This window comes from Mchenga conophoros, linkage group LG5 (genome assembly GCF_057382185.1).
Source record: "Mchenga conophoros isolate Kocher_MC1m ecotype Shallow Benthic linkage group LG5, M_conophoros_male_GT1.1, whole genome shotgun sequence".
Lineage (NCBI taxonomy): Eukaryota > Metazoa > Chordata > Actinopteri > Cichliformes > Cichlidae > Mchenga > Mchenga conophoros.
Window position 1 is genome coordinate 23437408 of NC_140530.1, and position 22931 is coordinate 23460338.

Consider the following 22931-nt stretch of genomic DNA (forward strand, 5'->3'; position numbering starts at 1 on the left):
AAAAAAAAAAAACCAGCCCCTTCGTGTTGGTGGAAAAATGCACCAAGTCGACCAATCAAAAAATGATATGGCAACATGAGATTTGGTTGTTTAGGAAGAGGGGGAAGTTTTAGGAGTCACAGTGAGAGAGAGAGAGAGCAGAAAAAGAGAGAGTGAGTTTTGAGATGTGAGAGATTTGTGATGTTTAGCGTGTTTGGAGTGTGTAGTTAATGTGTCTTGTGGAGTTAGTGTGTAGTGTTGTGGATAGTTCTGTGTTGTGTGTCAGAACAATGAGGTGACTGCTGTCTCCAGGTAGAAACAGGAGTGATACACCTGCTCTCAGACCTGCAGGTATCAGGCTGTGATGTTCTCCTTTATAGTGGACAGAAATATTTGGAGTGGCACAAATAATTTGTGCGGCATCTTATTGAATGCAGAACAGCTGATTGTTATGTAAACAGTTTGAATGGTTATTAAAAAGAAAAGGGGGTAAAAGATAAATGGCTGCAAATAACTTTGTTGTTTGCAAAACTTGTGCATATGATTTTAAAATGGAGAATTTATATTTGCATTTAAAGTTATGAAATATGATTCATTAAACATGTTTTTTGGTTGTTACAGTAAAAAAATATAACTTTTTCTACTCGGATTTTATGTTTTTTGTCTGATTTTAGATCAATTGTGTTAATACAGTATGTCAACATGAAAACATAACTGTAAATTCAGACACGTGAGGTTGTGCTGAAAAGAATGATACCAAACAAGGCAAAGTAAATCGTTTTTAAAGGTGAAATGTGGAGGGAACATCAAAAGTGGTTAAAAATGGCCAATTATCCCCGGACCCCAGAGGGTTAAACATTTTTTTAAAGTAACGCAATAGTTACTTTTCAAGTAATTAATTACTTTCAGAATCTTGTAACTCAGTTATTTTTTTGAAGGAGTAACTAGTAACTCTAATTAATTACTTTTTCAAAGTAACTTGCCCAACACTGATTATTGTAGAGTCTACCCTACAATATAAAGCGCCTTCAGACAACTGTTGTTGTGATTTGGTGCTGTATAAATAAAACTTAATTGAATTGAACTATCAGTGTTTTATCTCTCTGGTTCAAAAAACACTGAGAACTGAGGAATATAAAGACATTATCCTCACATCAGGTGACATCAGGTTCAAGCTAAAATAGCTGCACAGTGGCGAGTAGGTATCCTGCTCTGAGCAACTGTCCCGTCTCTTTGTCCCAGCTCTGCTTTCAACTTCTCCAGCAGGACCATTCGTCCCTCCTGCCTGTCCGCCTGCACCCTTTATCTTCTACATGACTGCTCCTGGTGGTCCACTATGGGTTGGCTGTGTTAGTTTCTGGCCTCCGTTGGGAGAAGATTCTGTCACAGCTTATTCAAACTCTAACCCTTCTGTCATTTCAGATCATGCTATTACCACCTGCCCTAGGATAACCCCTGCCTTTCCCACCCTTGCAGTTACCAGTTCACTCAACAAAGTTATTTGTATCATTCTCAGCGCGCATATATATATATATATATATATATATATATATATATATATATATATATATATATATATATATATATAGTAGACTGCAACTATTGTGATTATAGTTGATTTTGAGCCACATTGCTAGCTGATTTTCAAACATTTTTTTACCCCCCAGTTGTGCCTCTTTTTGATTCTTTGGCAGGTTTTGTTTTTTAATTAACTTTTGCCAAACTTGACTTAGAGGTTTGCATCCTAACTTTATATTGTTTAGAAGATTTTGTCAGAAGATTTAAAAAAAAAAAAAATTACTGGTAACTATTTCGTGTTTCAAGGTTTACGGGTTAAGAGACTTTAACTATTTTGTCCTTTGCTTTTTTTACCCACCTGTGATAAAGTTGGGTCTGGCTTAATTAAAATATAATACATAATGATTTTAGATACAGCCAGGGTTATTAACTGTAGCCAAGTGATTGTTGTTCTCTGGGAAAATCTTTAAGTATATACAGTAGCTGTAATTTCTAGTAGACATCCTTGTGATTTATAAACGACAAAGGTGCTGAAAGGTGAATTTTGTTACCATTAGTCAGATGTAACTGTTTCCTCTTTGTTATTAAATGTGAAAATATGAAAATGAATACCTACATGTATATATTTTTTAAATGCATTTCCCAAAATGTCAAACATTTGTCTTTGAGATGGCAGCACACTGTCATCACTTAGATTCTGGGGAAAAATCTCTCAGTAATATTTCCTCTCCCCCCCCTGTTTGAAACAACAGTTTTTGTTGTTTGGAGCACTGAGACTGACCCTCTGAAAGTATAAAGCTTCAATATGCACATTCAATTTAGCAGCCTCTGTTGAGACCTAACAGTCGTGTTCAGTTAACCAAGGCCACCCTAAATGTGACCAGTGACAGCAAACATTCAAAACCGTCTGTGTGTGTGTGTGTTGTTTGTGTTTGAAAGCTCTCTCCAGCACAAAAATGTCGGCTTACGGCAGCCAGTGTCTCCATCCTCTTTGATTCTCCTGTCATTACTTGTTAATAAAGGTAGAAAATAACAGTCCTGGCCCTGGCCATCTTGTTAATGACAAGCCCCAATCTTCAGTGCGAGCTTGTGGATCAGCTACAGCGGTCACCGCGCTCCATCCTTTCATCTCATACGACACTGATCAATGCAAGATCAGAAGAAAACCACTTCATCTGCTGCCTGTCCAAGTGTATCTGAGGGGGTTTTCCCCTCATTTCAGCACAGCATGTAATTGGCTACGCCCCAGAGGCTAAATGTCTGTGTGAGTTTTCACTCATGTCGGAAAGAAAGCGCACAAAACTAAAAACCCAAGCACTATTTTGGGTTAAATGTGAACTTACAGATCTCACACGAGTAACATTATTTTATAAAATGAATGTAGGTTCACGTCATGTTAAGGATTTTGAGCTCAGCTCTTTAACCTCTCGGCTTCAGAAACACATAACAACTGGGGTCTAAACAGATTACAGTCAAAAGTGGGAGTAACCAATAATGCAACTAATATCAATGTCACATCACTCGACCTCCAACAAATCCTGGGTTTTTTTTCTCACGATCTAAGGAGCAGGCCACAGCAAAGTGTCATGACATACAGTACATGTATATAGTACATTTCCGTGGTAGAGTATTGAGTAACAATCATTTGCAAAATGTGGCAAAGAAACTTAGAAAACTGCTTAGCCAGCTTTGAAAATGTTAAATATTTATCCATGCCGTAAGTGTAAAAATGCTAAACGCAGCAGCTCCCTCAGAGTGTTAATTTAAGGTTAAAGCTGCAAAGATTTAACAGTCTTAAAGTCTTTAAGCAATTTGTTTTCATGTAACAGTGAATGACCAAACTCTCAGAGTGTGACTAATTCTTTTGTAGCTTTGCATCAGCAAAGCCGTAAGTTCTCATTTATTTCATGCTCTTCAGCCAGAGTCAGATTTGCTCACCATTATTCCTTCTGAAGTGGCACGATGTCTTAAAAACAGTACATCAGATGAAAGGCTACACATTAAATTACAAAAATCCACTTAAGATTTATGAGAAGAATTTGTTCAACAAATGCTCGCTGGGCATTTAAAGTCAACCTCATTAAGCCTTTCAAAAAGTCTCATCTTTTCCATGTAGCCTTTCCATTCATGTGCCCCGATGTGGGACATTAAAAAAATACAAATAAAAACAAAACAAAAGGGAACAACTGACCTCCTCATCCACTGACAATAATTCAAACTTGATAAGATATTCAAGCAAGTTTCTCTTTTACAATCTGCGTGCTTTAAATTTAAGAACCTATGGAGTACTGAGGACGCCAGCTGTTTAAAAAACACCTACGGTACCATATATGCACGTGTCTGCGTCATCACTCGGCCCCAAACATACTGGAATAAGTCATGAGCAGGATATCTCTGTGGGTTTTAAAGTACAACTTATTCTTTTGATTTGACTTGCCCATGCTAAGAAAACCAACAAATCTCAGGAGTTCTACCAGACCCGACACTTCAGCTCAGGGTTCATTGGACTGCCTTTTTGGCACTGAAAGGCTTCTGAGAAAGCTTCAAAATTCTGGAGCGATCCAAGGACCCTGAGGACAAAAGAAAAGCAGAACATCAAGGATAATAAAAGCTAAAGTATGTTGATGGTGTTAGTTCAGTCTCCAAGTACTCATTTGGATCAACAAACTGAGCTACACTGCACCAGTACTTCACGGATATATCCTTTGTCATGACAAGTGGGAGTATCAGGCTTATATTTTCAGTATGGAGAATCTTTAAATTGAATAAAGCAAAGCAGAGCTGTTCAGCTGAGGAGTGCAGCTGCACTCAGACGGGAGGAAAGGTCATAAAAGGTCAGTCATAAAAGCACAACTATGAATTACAAAGTGCAAATAAGTGATAATTATACTCACAGTACCTCATTTTTTGAGCCACTTCCACACTTACCCGCAAGCTTTAACCATTTAACACCGAGTGTATCATGTTTAATACATTTTTGAGACTTCTACGTCATCAGTGTGGGCCCATGCTCAAAGCTGATTATGGAAAAACATTATGCTGACACTTGGAGTGGGTGGATGATTTGGTTGTGGTTTTTAACAGCTTAAATGTGTCTGAAAACTTCACGTGGGTATGTGCTGTACTTAAGAAGTCATGAGGGCTCATAACTGTTGGAAAGAATGACGTGCAATAAAAAAAAGCTTTGATCTACCCCTATGTACTGAGAGCATCTGTACGTCTGAGAACATTCATACTATTATGGTAAGGTAAAACTGTACATGCCTTAAGTGAATATACTAAAGTTATTGTGAATTTTAAAAATAGATGAAACTCAAAACACTTTATATATGTATAAGTATTTCATATAGTTTATGAAATTTCCCCTTGTGGGACTAATAAAGATATATCATATCATATAAATACAATAATTTGTTTGATTTTATATAAAATAGCCCTGCTGAATGAATTTCCAGTGTTGTAAATGTATAAAATTTCCAACAAACATGCTCTAAAAAATGAAGGACTGCTGCTTGTAAAAAGTAGGGTTTTTTTCAGCATAGCTGCACCAACACTTTAATTCAGCAGCATTTATTTTGCATCCAAATCTTTATTTAGTCAGTAAGATTTCTTCATTGGGTCATTATATAAAACAAAACACGTAATATTAATTCTGTTTTATTCAGTTTCATTTTTCCTCTTTCTGCTTTTCAGAGCTACATTATCACGCACTATGTATATATACATATGTGTGTGTGTATTTTTTTCATATATACACATTTACTTCAGTGCTTTCTATAAAGATTTGATCCTAAAGTCCTTTTTCTCAGTGCAGAGAAATGACACTGCACAGATCTCACATTTGAGTGGAGAGGAAGGACTTAAGGGTACGTCTGAGGTTCTGACAAAAATAAAATGTTATTAGTGTACCTCTGAAATTATTCCATACTAAAGCTTCTTACCTGTATTCTAAAGGACTGTGTGAGTCAGTCTTAATGGACTGGCTGGCATACTCAGGCCGATAAGCACCACACCATACCTGGAAAAAAATAATGCATTAGTGCTTTGCTCGATTTTTTGCAGACTTTGATTACTGCACAGGCTTCTCTTTGTATTAAACCAACCAAATATACTTCTGAATACTTTGTGTATTTAAAGTATTAATATCCCACCTAATAAATCAACTCTCAGTTTTTATATGTCCATTTTTTTATCTCTTTATCTCAGTGAGGAGCAGATTTTTTTTTAATTATTTGTACTGTTTTATTGTCAGTGACAGCTTTCTGCCTTTGCTTTATATACTGTGGCACCAAGATGCTCTTTACTTTGGCAGCTACTCTGCCACACAGCTGCGTGTGTTGCTCAACAGTGATTTGCTTTGGGATTGCTTCACCCTCTGAAGCCCTGAACCTCTCCTTCTGCTGCTCTGTTTACTTCACAGCGCAAAGTATCCACTGAAAGAAATGCTCCTTGTGAGCTTCGGGTTTTAGCTCATGTTCCCCCATTACTTACTTGGGCAAAGTTAAGAAAGAAAAGCTGCTTGTGATCCATGTCTAGACCAGGTAGACGAGGCTCTTCACCTTCCATCTCCACCCACTTAAGATAAGCCTGTAAACACACATCCCCACACAGAAAGTTTATTATAAGCCTTCTGGAGTTTGTCACTGCTGCTGAAATAGTAACATGTGGGTTTTGTGCGTCTAACATCCAACCTGGTATGCTTGACGAACCCCTCCATTGTCTGCAATATTCTCCCCCAAAGTGCTGATTCCACTGATCTGCAATCACACGGACAAAACCATTCACACACAGCAGTGTGAAAACACTCATTGTGGTGCTCGCTTAATAAACGGTATTACAGCCAAGACAAAACATGCTATTTCGTACGTGCTGCAACTGCTTACATTTTGTCCGCCTGCTAGCTTCCAGTTGAAGTTGCCATATTGTTGCACCATGCACTGCGACTGCTCTTTGAAGTGCTCAGCAGAGTAATTACTCCACCAGTTCAGCATATTACCATCTTGGTCAAAATTACGCCCTGCACGGAGACACTCATCATTGTCATTAGCTAGCAATAACAAATTTGAAATAAAAGGTTACTTAAAAACAAACTGCCTTCATCATTTCAGGTTCCTAAAAATATGACTTATCAGTCACCAGCATCTCACCGTTGTCATCAAATCCATGCGTGATCTCATGTCCGATAACCATCCCTATTCCGCCAAAGTTAAGAGCTTGGTGCTGATGCTTGCTAAAGAACGGCGGCTGCAGGATTCCTGCAGGGAACACTGGATGGATACAGGCAAAGAGGGAGTGAAATCACAAGTACTAGCAGTGCTGAACAGGCATGTGATTAGGAGGGAGAGTTACTATAAAAAACATCTTTAATGTGTCAGAGAGGCTGCCGTTGGCCTTGTGTGATTCTTGTAAAGCTCTTACCAATCTGATTTCTGTTGGGTGAGTAGAATGCATTAACCACAGCAGCACCAATGATCCACCTGAGGTGTGACAGGCTTTATTAAGGCACATTTATACTTAATACAGCAGCTGTACAGCTCATGCGCAGAGCTCATTTTGCACCATGAAAAATGAATTTTAACCTTCACTTTTAGTATCCTTTGAGTTATTTTAAAAGGACGTGGAGCAGCAGCAGTACATTCAGTGCACCCAGTACATTTTTAGATAGACAGAACTACATCTGTGTTTACTACATCTGAAACAGGACCAGTTGTATCAGTCACTTACAAGTCAGGATCCACAGGCTCTCTGAGCTTCTTCAGACTCTTGTGGGCTTCTGACTTGAGGTTCTCCAGGATGTTCTCAAAGTAGTGTTCTTCACTGAAATTTAGCTAAAAAGAGAAATGTGACACATCAATGATGAGAGAATCTTTAGAAAAACTAGAAACTAGGCTTTTACTTACATGGGCATACTCTTGGTCAAGCTTTTGGTTGCTCTCCTGCAGGATATGATCTGGATAGCCGATATGTTCCTTGATTGCCATGGCCTTGAAGTGATGCAGAGCAATCAGTATGATAATGCCAATCACCCTCTGAGGAAAGCAACAAAAACTTTTATTTATATTATACCTTTTCTCTCGCCTTCTCCTTTGAGGGAGTGTCCATCCAGCTTAACTCCTCCAGTGTTTCTACGTACGCTGCTTGGATCTTGCTGATGAGGTCACTCACCTGTGAACAAATGACAAAGACTGAGAATCTGAGTCCTGTACTAAAGGAGAAACTCAGAAAAAATATGCCAAAAAATATGTTTTGAGTTTACAAATAGGTCTGTCTAGTGTGATAAAAATGTTAAGCATGGCCTAATGGAAAGTCTCATCCTATTTGGCTTCCTAATTTTGTGGCACTGCAGCTCAAAAATACTGCTAAAAAAGTTCAAGCCTAGACCGTAGAGCAAATTATCCATGTCTTTATCTTTTCCTGCATTAACAATTGTAACCTGCACCCCCTTTTTATTTTTCTGTTTAAGTAAAGCTGCATTTAAGTAACTCAGCTGACTCAGCATGTATTAAAACCTGCGATAAATTCTAAATAAAGAAGGCAAGTTATCCCCATACTGTCTAATTCTTCCAAAGCATCAGTGCTAATAAATGATATGTACTTTTTTTTTTCCAATTTGGCGTTTGGATAAAAATGCTACAAATACGTAACAACGAAGCAGAATTTGTGTTTCACTTGAATTTAAACTCATTTTCAAACTTCTTTCTGCTGTGTTCGAAGCGGTTTCGGGGCCAAAAGCACTCACCATTCGTTTACTTTCTCCTGCAAAAGTCTCGCGCACGTACAGAGCTCCCACTGCGTTCTCCATGCTGCTTTGGACATAACGGACACATTCTCGCCACCAAGCATCCTCGACAGTGGTCCCATAGAGAGTCTAACCACGCACAAATACAGTTATTTTGTCTTCAAATAAGCTGGCATTAGCATATGTTGTTCTGTTATGTCAAACCTTTCTGTATCGCGCTCTGGCATCTTTAAAGTGGCGGCTCAAGCTGTTAACTCTGTCAATGATGAGTTGCCAGGTGAGGTAGTTCTGCATAGTTCTGCAAAGATTAATAGTTTTTGTTAAGCTGTGTTGCAGTGTATATTTTCAGTTATAATATAATCTTTACAGACTCCTTGGATGACAGTCCAGGATTGACCTGATACTGTGTCTGGAGAGAACATCGTTCATCTTCTCAAGATAGGGAGAGCTATACACGACCACCTCCTCGTCCAACTGGACATCAATGGACACACTCGACAGCACACCTTGAATAAATCGTGTCCAGTTGAAACCCTGCAAGACAAATATATTATATTTTTAACATATTTAGTTTTATTTGTGTATAGTTATAATTTAATATGGTTACATGTTGTAGGCCTTCCAGCTCTCAGTTAATTTAGAGGGTGAGGGGTCACTCATAGGTACAAACTTAAAATCTTTAAAGATTTTACATCTCATTGGATTCAACTAAGATGGTTTTCAACACCTCCTTTGTTTAAAATAAGGTTGAACAATGGCTGATAAACAGTATTTCTTAAAGAAACATGTTAATTACTTATTGATTTTTGCTTTTTGACCAAAGCCATACAAACACTGTGAATTAACTGCATTTATATGGTGCTTTTTACTGAAAGCGCACACACACACACACACACACACACACACACACACACACACACACACACACACACACACACACACACACACTGAAGGAAAGAACAGGAACTTTCCTGGGATTCAGTATCTCGCCTAAAGAGACAGGCGGATTTGAGGAGCCATGAATCAAACCACTGACTTTCCAATAAGTCAGTGTGCTCCTTTCTTATGTGAGTATTTGGGGGATGCTTATGAAATGTTCCTTTTTAACTGAATAACAACATTATTTTTTTCAGCCATTTTTTTGTAACGTTTCTTTTTTTTTTTTTTTTTTTTGTTTATTTTATTTTCACTTACTGAATATGGGACAGACTTGACTGGGGGAAAGAAGGGGAGAAAGAAAGAGGGAAAGAGAAACAGCTGAGAAGAGGGACGGGGGAGAAGGGGAAAAACCAAAAACCAACAGAATGAGCAGAAAAAGAAAAAAAAAGAAGAAAAAAAGAAAAAAAAAAAGCATATATCAATCACCTGGGTTTTTGTAACGTTTCTAATTTCAGCTATCAAATATGGCCCCCGTGTCGGTCGGTGTCCAAAATAGCCACCATGCACAACAAGTTAAAGTGGTACCATCAATTACAATGTGCAAGGTGTAAACATTGTACAAGGCGTCATTACTCACAAAAATAACACGGCAGATTTTGAACACTGGCCGCTTGTTGTGCACAGGATCCAAGAGATGTTTCCAAAGGTCTCTTTTTCTGTAAATACTTTCTTTGCAGCTACATAAGTATCACATGTAAGAGTCAAAAGCATTAACCTGAATAATTCTGAAGCAATGCTGCCTTATTAACCAGCAGTCTTGCGCTTGTTAACTGCCATATGGGCTTCTTGTTGCAGATTTTTGGAGAAATATTTTGCATTTTGGGAACTTTTTATGCAAAGCTGACCTAACTAGTTGCCGGTTATATCTTCATATTTCCTGTACAGGAAAAGGGTCATCGATCTTCTTCCTAACTCTTAATAATAAAAGGAATGAGGTGATTTTGCAAAATTTAAAACAAGGCATATAAATTGCATTTACATTTCAGAAACGGATGTTTTCTCATAAATACATGGAGTCATGTGAAAAAGAAAGTTTTCACAGGGCTTTTTGCAGTCCTATAAACAGCTAACCACACCCCATGATTCAGTAGCGTGTACAATCGTTTTTAGCAACAATAACCTGAAGTAATATTTTCTGGATTTTATCTGTCTCTCACATAACTGCTGGGAAATTTTGACCCACTTTTCTTTACAACATTGCTTCAGTTTATTGAGGTTTGGAGGTAGTTGTTCATGTGCAAACACATTTCATTGGGGTTGAGGTCTGTACTTTGAGTCATTGCAACACTGTGATTTCTTTTCCATGTTCAGTTATTTTGCTGGGGATTTGCTGCTGTGTTTGGGATCGCTGTTCTGTTTCATGGCACAAAGCTTTAGCTTTCAGAAACTTGACACTACAATACTTTGGTGTTCAGTCAGCTCAGTGACCGCAAGGTATCCAGGACCTGTGGCTGCAGAACAAGCCCAAATCATCACCTCTGTGCTGACAGTTCGTATGAGGTGTTTGGCTTTTACCAAATGTGGTGGTTTGATCCCATCTGTCCATTGTTGCATTCTTGAAATTGGCCTTTGTCCATTCTGGACATTGTCTGAGAAGTCTTGTGGTTCGTTCAGATGCTGCTTTGCAAACCTAAGCTGTGCTATCATGCTCTTTTTAGAGAGAAAAAGGTTTTCTCTTGGCAACCCTTCCAAAGTCTTTTTGCTGATCTTACTATCACAGATTTTTAACATTTTACATGCTAACTGAGTCCTGGTAGTTATTATGAGGTCATCCATTTTTAGTGAAGTCCTATTCTGAAGCCTTAAACCGAGCATTTTGGGTGTCGACGTCTTGGTAAATTGGAGAGAAGAAGAGAGGAAGGGAACCTGAGTGGAATCTCACCCTAAAGCACACCCTGCTTTATCCCATTTTTAACTACAATGAGGCCCAAAATATTCAAAAAGTCAGGCTTTATAAAGTAAGGCATTAAAATTGTGAATGTGACCAAAGAGTCATCAGGAAAGGCTTTAGTGAGTTTATACATCATGCAAGCAGTACGATCATTTTCTTATAGACTTCAATGCAATCTGACTTTTTGTAACCAATCAGAGTGACCTGCCTGCACCTCAATAACAAAAATGAAGTGAAATAATTCTTACATTAAAGGTGTATGTGCTCTGCAGTTCACCAAGTGCCATCTTGTTGTAAAGAATGGTGACATCTTGGCGTTCCTCTGCTGGTGATGTAGCCTGTCAGGCAACAGGAAGGAAAAACAAAAAATCTAAACTGATTTGTTTTTTTGTTATATAGTCACATTTTGCTATCCTTTCATCAGCAGAGTCTCATTTGTTATGCTCCTAGGAGGCATGAATTTGAAAAAAGGATGGTTAAGAGCTTGGCTGATCTCCTGGTTCCAATATGTATTTGTCTGATTCTCTCATTTACTGGAAGCAGAGAGGAGGTGCTCATTTTTCATCTTGTCATTGTTAATTTTCCTGAACCTCGTTTCACAGTTCCATTTCCTGCTGCAGCTGGCACTCACATTGGCGATGTCTGTCTCCAGCTCCAGCACTTGCATCATTTCCTCCCACACTCGGTCGTCATCTTGAGTCAAATTCCTGTCCTCTCGGGTTATCTTTGCAATGGAAACCATGAAGTGTAGGTAGGCCTCTCGAACCTGTGGTATAGATTAAATAAAATTTTGAATATATTAATTTTATTTTAACAAAAGCTTAGAACGAATATTCTAAGTATTATATGAGTAAAAAACTGCAAAAGTGAAACTCAACAGCACATTTTTTCCCAAACCAAACTGGCTGTTATTCAAGATGAGATCTCACTATGAGCAGTTTTCATTGGACTGCAGGTTCCAGATACTAGCTTTTAATATTAATCCTTTTCACCTGCACTGAACTGTGATGGAGGCAGATATCTCATGCATTCATTTTTCAAAATCAAATACAAGAGAAGACATCCACAAGATTTCATGAAGATAACAGTATGTTTTTTATCAAGGTTTGAGTGAAATGTTGCGTATCACCTTTTTGTAGTTTCCATCATTGAAGTAATAGTCTCTAGATGGCATCCCAAGCCCGGGCTGGTCAATCTAAACAAAATATAAGAATAAGGACAGCAATTAAACACTTTTTCATACCAATAATCCATAAAATACTTGCAGAGATGTGTTTGTAACAGAATGATAATCAAAAATCCGCATGCTAAACTCAATTATCTGTCTGACTGTCAGATCTGAAGACGTTTCAGAGTTCAAGATATTAAGTCTCTCACTGGGATTGACCAGAGCAGACAGAATTAGAAATGAGTACATCAAAGTGATGGCTCAGGCTGAGTGGTTTGGAAACAAAAGTATGCTGGACAAAAGATGTCAGATATAAAGCTGCCAGGCAGAAGGATAAGAGAATGACCACAAAGAAGATTTGTGGATGTAGTAGGAGATGCAGAGGATTGATGTAACGGAGGAAGATGTTAGAGATGGGGTGATCTGCTGCAGGGCCGTGCGGAGAGGTTTAAAGGGGCGGGTGCTCAAAGTTAAAAAGGGGCACATTGAGCCAGTCTGAATAACAACAACACACATTCATCAAGAATCTAATATGGGAAGGGAAGGGCTGTGTTGATCTGAGACTGTAGACATTAAAAAGTCCATAGCAGAGATGGTAGCTGATTAAATGTCATGAGATAATAACAAAATGCAAAGATTGGTGACAGCACTTGGAACCATATTATTGTTGAGGGGCACAGACAGGACTCCGCACGCACACACACATAAAAAATAATAATAATAACTTTTTTTGAAAAGTTGCCTCAACAAAAGGGCACTTTGGGCACCCATCAGGACAGGGGAGGGTGCTCAAGCCCCTCTAGCCCCCCCCCCCCCCCCCCCCCCGCACGTGCCTGATGCTGTGGTGACGCCTAGAAAGACCAGCTGAACGAAGAAGAGAGAGGTCTGTCTAATTTATTGGGTACCATTAATTTCATAGCAATCCATGAGCAATGAGCTGTTGAGATGTTTTAATTTTAAGTGAAAGGATGGACTGACTGACAGAACAGTGCTGCCATTCTTCTGAACAATGCTCTCTAATGTCTCTGTAAACACTGAAACACATTAATGGGACACACTGTTGGACTGGGAGACATGTGTCTTCATTACGATGAGTGAGTGATACACTGTCCTTCGGTGCAGAGCACTAAATCCTGCTGAAAACCTACCCCTGTTGGAGTACCATTTGCCAAAAAGTGGCCAGTCAATTCAGATTGTTATTCATCCTTCTTAAGAAAAGAAACCAGACAAATGTCTGAGTACGTGTGATTAGGATTGAGTCAATGAAGGAAGTTGGACAGATTGTTCATTTCATTAGTTTACGGACCTTGTTGACAACAGCAAATGTCAGGTTTATCTGTAGTAGTTGTATAGCAGCTGTCATGTACTAATTGTGCCCAGACAAAATGTTTTCTCACATAGATAATATGGCGCTGAGAGTCCCGGTCGTCCGTCCACACATACATGTCCAGCACAACCTTCTTGTGGAAATGAGCAGTAAGTGTTGCCAGTGTGTCCTCAAAGCTCCAGGCTTCCTCTGCAAAATAAAAAAGAGAAATTTGTACTCAGTTTAAGAACATTTATCTAGCTGTAAGGAGCTATTCAGCATACCTGGCTGCAGAAATCTCTATGCCTCTGCTGCACATTTTCTGGGCTCGCTTTGTAAATCGGTGTGCGCAGATGCAGCTATGCGTGGCTAATTCTGTTTGAGCCACCATCCATGATTACATTTAATTAAAGTGGCAAGAGCCAGGAGCACGAGGAAGAGGGGACTATTTAAAGCATCCTTCACAGTCCTGATTGAGGACTTGCTCTTCTGCCCACGCATCACTCTCCCAAACCCCACACCTGACTGCTCGACTGAAAAGCCTCGACCGGCCTCTTGATCCCACCAACAAAGCTTATACGCAGCTATTCACTGAGAGCAAATATAGCTGCACAGGCTCTGCGTGATGTTTTTGAGAAAGAACAGCACTTGTTTGTGTGCCGGTGTTACATGTGCACACGTGCTTGTTTGTATAGAACAGGCAGGAGGCATTAATCAGAGTGTGATTTGTACCTGTGGTGGTGTTCCAGTCCTCTGACGCCACAGGCCAGTCACCGATACTCTCAATGAGCTTCAGGAGGGGCTGCGAGTCACGCTGCTCTATGAGGCCTGCAGGGAAAAAAGAACAATCTCAGTTGTAGAACATAACAGGAACATTATGGTCTCACTACTAAAAGAAATTGCGCCATGTTGAGTTCAGACCAGCAGCAGGCACCTACACTGCTCTGAGATACAAAGCTATTTATTCACTGACTCAAAAGGCAAGTTTTCTTAAATAAATTTCCCAGTGACTCTAACAGGTTACTCTAGCAAACGATTTTATGCAATTTAGCCAGGCCCAGGTTGCATAGCAGAAATTACTGGTATGCACAGCTGGTAAGTATTAAATATTAAGGTCTTAAAAAGTCTTCAGTTCAAGCTGGGGAACCCTGCTGATACCCCGGCTGTGGAAGGCTGACTGATATAATAAACAGCAAACAGTTTTTTGTCAGTGTATCTTGTGCTCTCTTGCCCCTTTGTAGACAGCCTTACTTTCATTCATGCAGGAGCTGTAAAGGATTTTGGCCTTCTTGATGGCATCTCTGTCCTCTTCACTGACTGTCTCGAGAACACCTGCAACAACCAAACACAAACAAACATTTTCTGTCTGAAAATGTCTCACCGAAATACTGCAGCCCACACTGACCCACACTGAAGATTTCACCCAGCTGACCTTTGAGGACAATCTCCAGCTTGTCTCGCAGAATGTCAAAGACGCTGTGACGGGAACTGGTCTCCGGAATAACATGTCGCTCCAGCCAACCCCCACAGGCATACTGGTAAAAGTTATCACAAGGCTTCACGGACTCATCCATGTTTTGCAAGAGCCGGGCAGCTTTAAGATGTCGGCGAGGAAAGAGAGACGTAAGAACAGTGCGGTGAAAATCTCACAAGGCAACTGAGGGAGGATGATAGTTTCAAAATTGTAAGAGCAGGAGAAAAAAAAGAAAAAGCAGATTTCTCACCTGCGGTAACACAGTCTGCAGTTGTACACACATTGCTGGGGTTGGAGCGTAACAGCTGGCCTGGAAAAATCAGTGCGAACAATTACGAGAGAACTCTTTGACAAACTGTGCCCCAGCTGAGAGGGAGGATGTTGTTGTGTGAAGTTCAGACCCAATTTTAAGTAGCCTAGATCTGTAGTCTGTGCGAGAGAGGAAATGCCTGTGTCAGCAGTGACTGTGTTCTTTCACTTTTGTGTGGCTCTGCTGATCAGGCAGTAAAAGGAATTACAGTATTACAGTGTCTTTCAGAGGTGCAGGCTCAAATATGACACATGCCACCCCGCTCATCCCGCAGTGTATTCTGTGTTGAGCTTAGAAGATTATACTTACCCTCACCTGTTGAGCTCCTGGACGCGCTCGGCCTGCTTGATTGTTCTGAGTCGGATGCAAGAAAAACGATCAAAACATCAGACAAACTCTGCAATCATTTATCATGACTTTAATAACTGGGTTGAGTGGGTTGAATTATATTTTTAAACAAAAGGCCATCAGACAGAAGCCAGTTGCATTTTCCAACTTAATGTTTAAATTTTTGTGAGTGACATTAAACATTAAACTTTCTACCAAGGATATCTAAAAACATACACACATTATTATTGCATAAAGATGACCATTTTAAAAAATACTTCCAGGATTATTTCATGTGTCAGTTTTGCCTTGATGTTACAAACAAACAGAGTAGGGAGACACATGCCATTACTACTGTAATATCTGGATTTTTCCACGGTTATCGTAGCAGAGCATTTACCTTTCATAGCTGATGTGTAGAGGACTACAAGCCCGGCCAAGGCACAGCTGACTAACAGGAGCAGCACAGACAGACCGATTTCCGCAACAGTCCAGCGACGCTTTCCGGGTTTACTTGATTTCTCCATGATATCCATTTGGCTTTCGGATTTTCCCATATTCCTCCTAACTGCCGGCTCTGTAGGAAAGACACCGTTGGAGTGTGGGATGGTCCAGGCACAGAGCTACCGCCGTGTGTTTTTGCGTGTGTATGTGTGTGTGGGCTGTGCAGTGATCCATCGGTAAACTGTGCCAGCTGACCTGCAGTGAGTGAGCTTCAACTGCCGAACACCTACAACAACTTCACTGACATGAGTTTCACTGACAGTGAAACTGTTGGTCTTGATGCACGATGCGATTTATTTTTCTTTTCTAAAGTGACATAAAATGTTTTAGCTCAGGTTTTTTTCTGTAGTCTTTCATTAAGACTTCTGAACCTGTTCAATCCACAAATAAGGTTTTGAGATTTTCTTTACACAGCTTAACAATATATTATAAACTTAATAAAATCCAAGTAGCTGGAGAGGTTAAAGTGCCTTCAATCTTTTTATTTTATTAGAGGAGGAGGAATGCTGAATTATAAATATGGAGAAATATAAATATGGAGAAATTACTCTGCTGTTAATATTTAAACTGAAAAGGTCACCATGTGGGTAATGAGTCTTCATCGTGCAGACGGATGGGGGGAGATGAAAAGTTTTGGTGTGATTTAAGAGACAGTAACTATGAAAGAAATGTCAAAATTATGTTTCCATTTTGGGTACTTTAACCCCCCCCCCAGTGAAACTGGTGGATATCTTTATCTCTTAAGTCCTTCAGAAAAAAGTCGGCGGCACAGTCCAAAACAGTAGGTGCTTCAGTTTAAGCAACCATGTGCCAAAATGGAGAGGAACCACAGGCATAGGTCAAACATTGTTGCTATAAAAAATGAACAGACAGATACGAGAACTGTGCTCGAGGCATCTTGGCCTTCCAGTAGAGCCAAACGTTTACCTGGACACCTTAGATACACAGGTGTAAATGATTATGTGTCTCAGCTGTCCACTTGTGGGCCCATCACCCTCGACACATTTTAAGGCCAAGTGTGAGGGTCAAAGACTTTTTTGTAGAAGCCGTGTGGATGTGTTGTTGTTTTGGATTACACAATGGATTTCTGTAGCTTTAATATGTCAGCGGGAATGTTTGGTTGTTAAATATTTTTCTATAATCCTGATGATTCTACAGAGGTTGGTCTACATGGTTTAATACTTTTACTATATTCAGCATATTTTGTACTGTGTAGAAGATCATTTCACCGGTGCACCCTTATCGCTAAGGTCCATATGTTATTAATCTGGCAAGAAAAGAGTCACTGTGCATCGAATGCGACGCTCAAGCTGACAACAATTTATCAAACAGTTGAACATTAAACTTGCCTACTCTGTTCATTGTTTTTTTTTAAATGCAAGTATTTGGTCCCACCTTACAGCCCCACACACATGCACACTGAGCCATGCTTTACTTCAAGGGAGCTAATTTCTATGCACAATAATTATGCATTTGTGAGCACAATATTGCAAATGAGCATTTGTGCAATGGACAAAACAACAATCACCCGTGGCTTTCAGCAGCATTGCTTTGCATCTATTCACTCTGCAGCACCTGTTTCTTCCATAACCATTCCCATTGCCCTATCATTAGGCCTGACAGGGACGGGCTGTAAATCAGAGGTTCACACTGCTGTGGCCCATTAGCCCTTCCTGATGAATACTCATGGGCACATATCTGGCTCTATAGTGATGAAGAGCAGGCAGGGGCTTGTTAAAGCTTCACTACCAGCCGCAGACTGTATCAGCATCACACCGCATAGAAACACCCTCTGAGGCTCAATCCTGACAAAGCGTTAAAGACCGACCTCATATTGTAGAAAACTGTTCAGGAATAATGTTCAGTCTGTTGTGACGACACAAGATTTACTGCTCACTACAGGGACTTATTTACATATTTCAAATGTTCTCAGACAGTCTCACTGAATATTAAATCCAATGTTCATTTCCAACTAATGCAAAACTGAGTTGGCATAAAGAAATGGACAATAAAGAAGCAAAATTCATTATTCTTTACAGACTCCTTTTCTAATAAGACAAGAAACCTTTAAAACCATCATGTATTATTTTTGACTGGTCATTTTAGGAAAAGCTGGTTAAAAGTTGAACACAAGGATGTCACTTTTAATTTGTACTTCACGCCATTACGGAAACTGAGATATTTATCAGTGCTGATTTGTTTGAATTAGTGCATTTGAGATTTAAAATTTTATCTTATAGATGAACAACAAGCAGATGAGTGTGCGCAAGCGCATGTGCTTCACATGCACTAAAATTAAATCAGTGTTGATTCACTCAGCATCTGAACCGTGCTCTACCAAGATGTAGCCTTCTGAAGACACCTGTAATTGGCAAGCGTTTCCTATTATAAATTCGATTTTCTAAATCCTATAACCAGACCCTAGAGGAGGTTCAGGAGTCCAATTCCTTCTCAGACCACTTTCTTTATCATGTGGGAAAAAGTTGTCGTTTATTTTTATGTCCAGTGAAGCCAAAAACATATTGCCTACCTCCGGCTTCCATCTTTATTCCTCAACATGACCAAGCAGATGGTTAGGACAGGCTCTTTGTAGCCTGAGAGACACAACTCGGGATAAAAGAGGACCGAAAACACTCATCATTGTCAGTCCAGCGTATTGATTTATCTTCATTTTACCAACTATAAAGCTGGCAACACTTTTAAGAGACGGCATGGGCACCATGCTTGAGGTTTTCAGATGTTCAGCAGATTGAAAAAAGACATGTTAAACACATGCTTTCAAAGTGAGATGAATCAGCATTGTCACTGACTCAATCACGAGCTTTTAGCAGTGGAGGACAACTTGCGTCAGCTGTAGCTGAGATCCACGGAGTTTTACTTGCTTTTTAAAAGAAAGGCAAAAAAAACACAGAAGTAAAATGGGTGCTGAAATTTAGGTGGCTGCTGAGTTGGTAACCTTGATAACCTTTACTGAAGTAGGGCTCAAATAGACATAAGCGAGCAAAGACAAAAATTTTAATCAGCCAAGAGAGTAAATATTTCCAACTCTATCATCAAGATCACTGATCGAGATCGTTTCCTTCTCTCGTTGTTGGTTCAAATTACTTTGTTTAGCTGAGTTCAAAGGCTCACATGGCTACCTGGCCGGTAATCATATTGCTACTCATAACACTGTGAGATTACTGTGCTCAATGTAGCATAACGCTAAGCCTTTATAAGCACCATTTAAAGGACTCACAGCTCTGAAACTCCCTAACTGCAGCAGGCTTGTCACATTTTCAATATTCCTGAGTCCATCACAGTCTGTCAGTAAGCTTTTAGCAAGGCAGAGTAACACTGTCTGTCACAGCTGAGATGGCATTTCTATTTCTAGGCTCCTTTGTTTGATCAGTTAAAAACCATGCTGAAATTACGATATCATATTTGAAGATATTTGGCCAAAGAGGGTAGGAGAATAGACAAGAGCGAAGAGAATAAATGGTATAGCTTATTTAAAATATATTTAAAATGACAAATTACAAGTGCAAACAACTTCTACAGGCTATTTTGTTAATTCTACACATTCATATAAAAAGATATGGGAGAACCAACAGAGATTAATGTGTTTAAGTTAGTGGTACACTCTGTCAACAGTGAGATGAGCATTTAAGCGAAAACCAATTCATTTGTTGAGTGACATTGCAGATCAAAAGTTAAAATTCTGCTAAACACTTTCAGATTGATTTTAACTCATTTCCAAAGGTATTCACGGCAGCTTTGACATTAAAAGCTAGAAAACAATAAAACCCAAAAGTATCAAATACAATCTAACAGTCAGAGATTCAGGGTCTCCAAAATAAGAGCCTTTCTCTGTAAGTGGGATCAATCTGTGCTAAAGGTCTTATGGAGTCTTTGTTTTAGGCACGTTAAGATTATATGCGGCTTTGTTCAGTGACTGGTACTGTTTTGTACAAACAAAACAAGGATTATCAGGTCAGCCAGCGATCTGCACACTTTCATAGGCGTTCATTCTCATTCCCTTATTTTGCCCTAAACTTTGTGACGGTGCCATCTACGTTTTCCCCACAGCAATGTCTTAACAGCTTAGTGTTTTGAATCTGTCCTGGGACCACTCTGCTGCTGACCTGATGCCCGAAGGCTGCAGCTTCACAGGGTAACTTTAACCACTTTCACTTTGGCACTTGACAGCAAACAGGAATGCAATCTAGAGGATCCGGAGGCTTACCTTTGTATATGGATGGCAGAAGTCCCTGAGCCGTTCCCCCACAGCGTGCTAATATCTCAAACACCCCTGCTGAGCATCCACTCAGAGCTGGTGTGTAGAGAAATGAGTCTGTGCTGCGGGTTGAAGGAGACGTTATCCAGTTCAGTGTGCTGCTCAGGGAATGAGTGAGGCAGCCGAGAGGGAGGGAGAATAAAAGAAGGAGAGGATAGAGGGAGGGAGAAAGAGGAGGCAGATGGGAGGTGATAGTACTAGATTGTTTTTGATTGCATGACTGTGATAAGAAAAAAAAACGCACATCAGGAACAAGTGTGTAGCTGAGGTGTGTAGCTGAGGGGTCAAAAGGATATTGGTTGTGTTACAGTGAGCATCAATTTCTTTTTCTCACTGTGGAGTGTGCCCAGCTGCTGAGCGGAAAGACCAGAAAAATCTGGAAAGCTCTCAGAGAGATAAGACAAACACGTCTTCAAAGCCCTCTGCTAACAAATAATCCGGCATACACCGTGTGTTTAAACCTATTTTAGCTGTTTTGTTCTCATCCCAGCAGCCACAAACATATGGATCTATACTACTCCAGTCATCATCACTACAAGCACCACTCACCGCTGATCCTCCTGTCACCCCTCTCTCCCCTAGTGTCCAGGAAAACTTAACTCCAGGGAGCTCTTAGATGCCTATGGAGAGCCTGATGGGGATACCTGGCCTGGTATCAAATCTAAATGGCATGGCGCCTGGGCTCATTATCAGCCTGATTAACCACACTAATAAGCTGATAATAAAGAGAAAGTAATGTGTTTGGCTGATGATCATAGACTCCCAGTCAGGTGTTGCTACCCAAGAAATTGACAACAAATTTAAGGATCTTGATCAAAACTAAAAAATATAAAAATAAAGAGCACGTGTTGTTGAAAATGCACTCGTGTGTTTATTACTCACATGCAGCATCATTTACATTTAGAAAAAGGAATTGTGGAGAGATGTTTACAAGTGCAAAGCTGCAGTCATTTAGCATGACTGATGGAGTGAAACGCAGCAGGGAGTGGAGATTTGAAACTGAGTTAATAATTTATTCATAGATTTTATTTAGCAGGAGAATGTTTCCTCTCCTATAATGTTTCTGCAAGACTGCAATCAATTTATTTCAGTGTTGATCCTGAATTTGGTCATCAGTCCACTGATTTCACTGATTTCATGTAATTAAGGCTTACAGTGATAGGAAATGATCAGACTAACTTTAATAACTACTAAAAAGTAGAATAACTTGTTACAATTAAAAAAAAGAAAACTACACATGGATTTTAAACACAGTTTGAAACATATTCCCAAGACATCATCATTATTATTTATTAATACTTTAATGTCGGCTCTACAGAGAGATGTGTCTTATTGCATGGTCCAAGTGTAATTCCTGCAGGGGAGGTGCTGAGATGTATTTCTTACTCACAGAAACAGGAACATGCAATCAGGCATAAAAGTGTTAGGTCATCGCTCTCTGCTTCTGAACTATGAAGTCATCCCACAAGGACCGAGCTAAATACACACAAAAGCAGAGGACTTGCACAGATGCTCATTTAAGTGTTACAAAGAGCTGTGAAATTACTTTTTAGGCAATAAAAATGTTGCTGCTTTAAAACGAAAGGACTTCTATTTTTCAACATATACGAGCTTTAATTCGGAGTAGGCAAACAAAAAGCTTTGGTTAATTTGGTTGACCTTTCTTTTTTCTTTTTTTCTTTTTTCTATTTTGCCACAATTCAAACAAGCTGCTCTGCTCGCATCAAGTCTTTACTTTTTTCAACGTACTTTTTACAATTCCACGTATTGCATGTCATATACTGAAGTGCAGAGTTTACCTGCGGTTTTGCAAGAGTCTTATAGCGTTTAAGTAGGCAACCTGAAATTAGATTATCGGAGATTTATTTGCTGTAAGACCGTTTGTTCTCGCGCAGGCCATAAACAAATACTGGACTGTCTTGGTGATTAGTGGATCTGAAAAACAAGCTTGAAAGCTTTTTAATTAGGCTATTGTTGATGAATGCTACTGTACGTATTTGATGGAGAAGGCTGATCTACTTTGCTAAAAAGCTTTTGCCAGAAAATGGAATGTGTGTTCAGAAACTCTCAGAGTGAGGTTAGAAGGATGTTGTTGTTGTGGGAAGACAGTTTGTATATTTAAACCCCGTAACTAAGAATGATAATAGATTATGTGTTATGCAATTTGGAAAAAATAGAAATTTTATTTAATTTTTTTCATTAGACTAAGTAGACAAGAAAACAGCATGTTCTAACTGTAAACGCCTTAATTAATAAACATTTAAAAAACAGTTTTCCATTTCTGCTCATTACGGTTTTGCCTATTTTAGAGCTTGGTGCACGACAATAGCAGCAATCATGGCTTTACATTCTCATCTCCCTATTAATTACATCCTGTGGGTTGTTGGATTAGGCCTGCAGTCAGCGTAAGCTTAAAAAGCTCAGAATATTTCAACTCCAACAATTAAAACCATGCCATTTTACAAAAAGCTCATTTACTGGGACTTTCTGATGAGGTGAT

General features: G+C 39.5%; 1 protein-coding gene across 1 annotated transcript; it reads right to left on the reverse strand.

The window, feature by feature from the left end:
- Nucleotides 1–1573: 1573 nt before the first annotated feature.
- mmel1 (membrane metalloendopeptidase like 1) lies at nucleotides 1574–20520 on the reverse strand. The gene is made up of 24 exons (XM_085274335.1): nucleotides 20381–20520; nucleotides 16052–16228; nucleotides 15634–15678; nucleotides 15265–15324; nucleotides 14973–15134; nucleotides 14792–14872; nucleotides 14273–14368; nucleotides 13632–13750; nucleotides 12196–12261; nucleotides 11698–11832; nucleotides 11315–11404; nucleotides 8634–8770; nucleotides 8441–8534; nucleotides 8237–8365; nucleotides 7564–7662; nucleotides 7398–7481; nucleotides 7222–7325; nucleotides 6916–6974; nucleotides 6645–6764; nucleotides 6381–6514; nucleotides 6189–6254; nucleotides 5989–6084; nucleotides 5439–5515; nucleotides 1574–4067 (listed from the first exon to the last, which is right to left on the reverse strand). The coding sequence occupies exons 2-24, from the start codon at nucleotides 16206–16208 to the stop codon at nucleotides 3968–3970; spliced, it is 2310 nt and encodes a 769-aa protein (XP_085130461.1). The 5' UTR covers nucleotides 16209–16228; nucleotides 20381–20520; the 3' UTR covers nucleotides 1574–3967.
- Between the last annotated feature and the right edge of the window lie 2411 nt (nucleotides 20521–22931).

Bases quoted from the DNA above. Each gene is read 5' to 3' on its own strand.
- mmel1 (XM_085274335.1), bottom strand. From the start codon at position 16,208: ATGGGAAAATCCGAAAGCCAAATGGATATCATGGAGAAATCAAGTAAA. The intron at 8,535-8,633 runs GTCAATCCTGGA...TAATCTTTGCAG, and splicing joins CTCTCCAGACACAGTATCAG to AACTATGCAGAACTACCTCA. The intron at 7,326-7,397 runs GTAAGTAAAAGC...TTCTCTTTTTAG, and splicing joins TTGACCAAGAGTATGCCCAT to CTAAATTTCAGTGAAGAACA.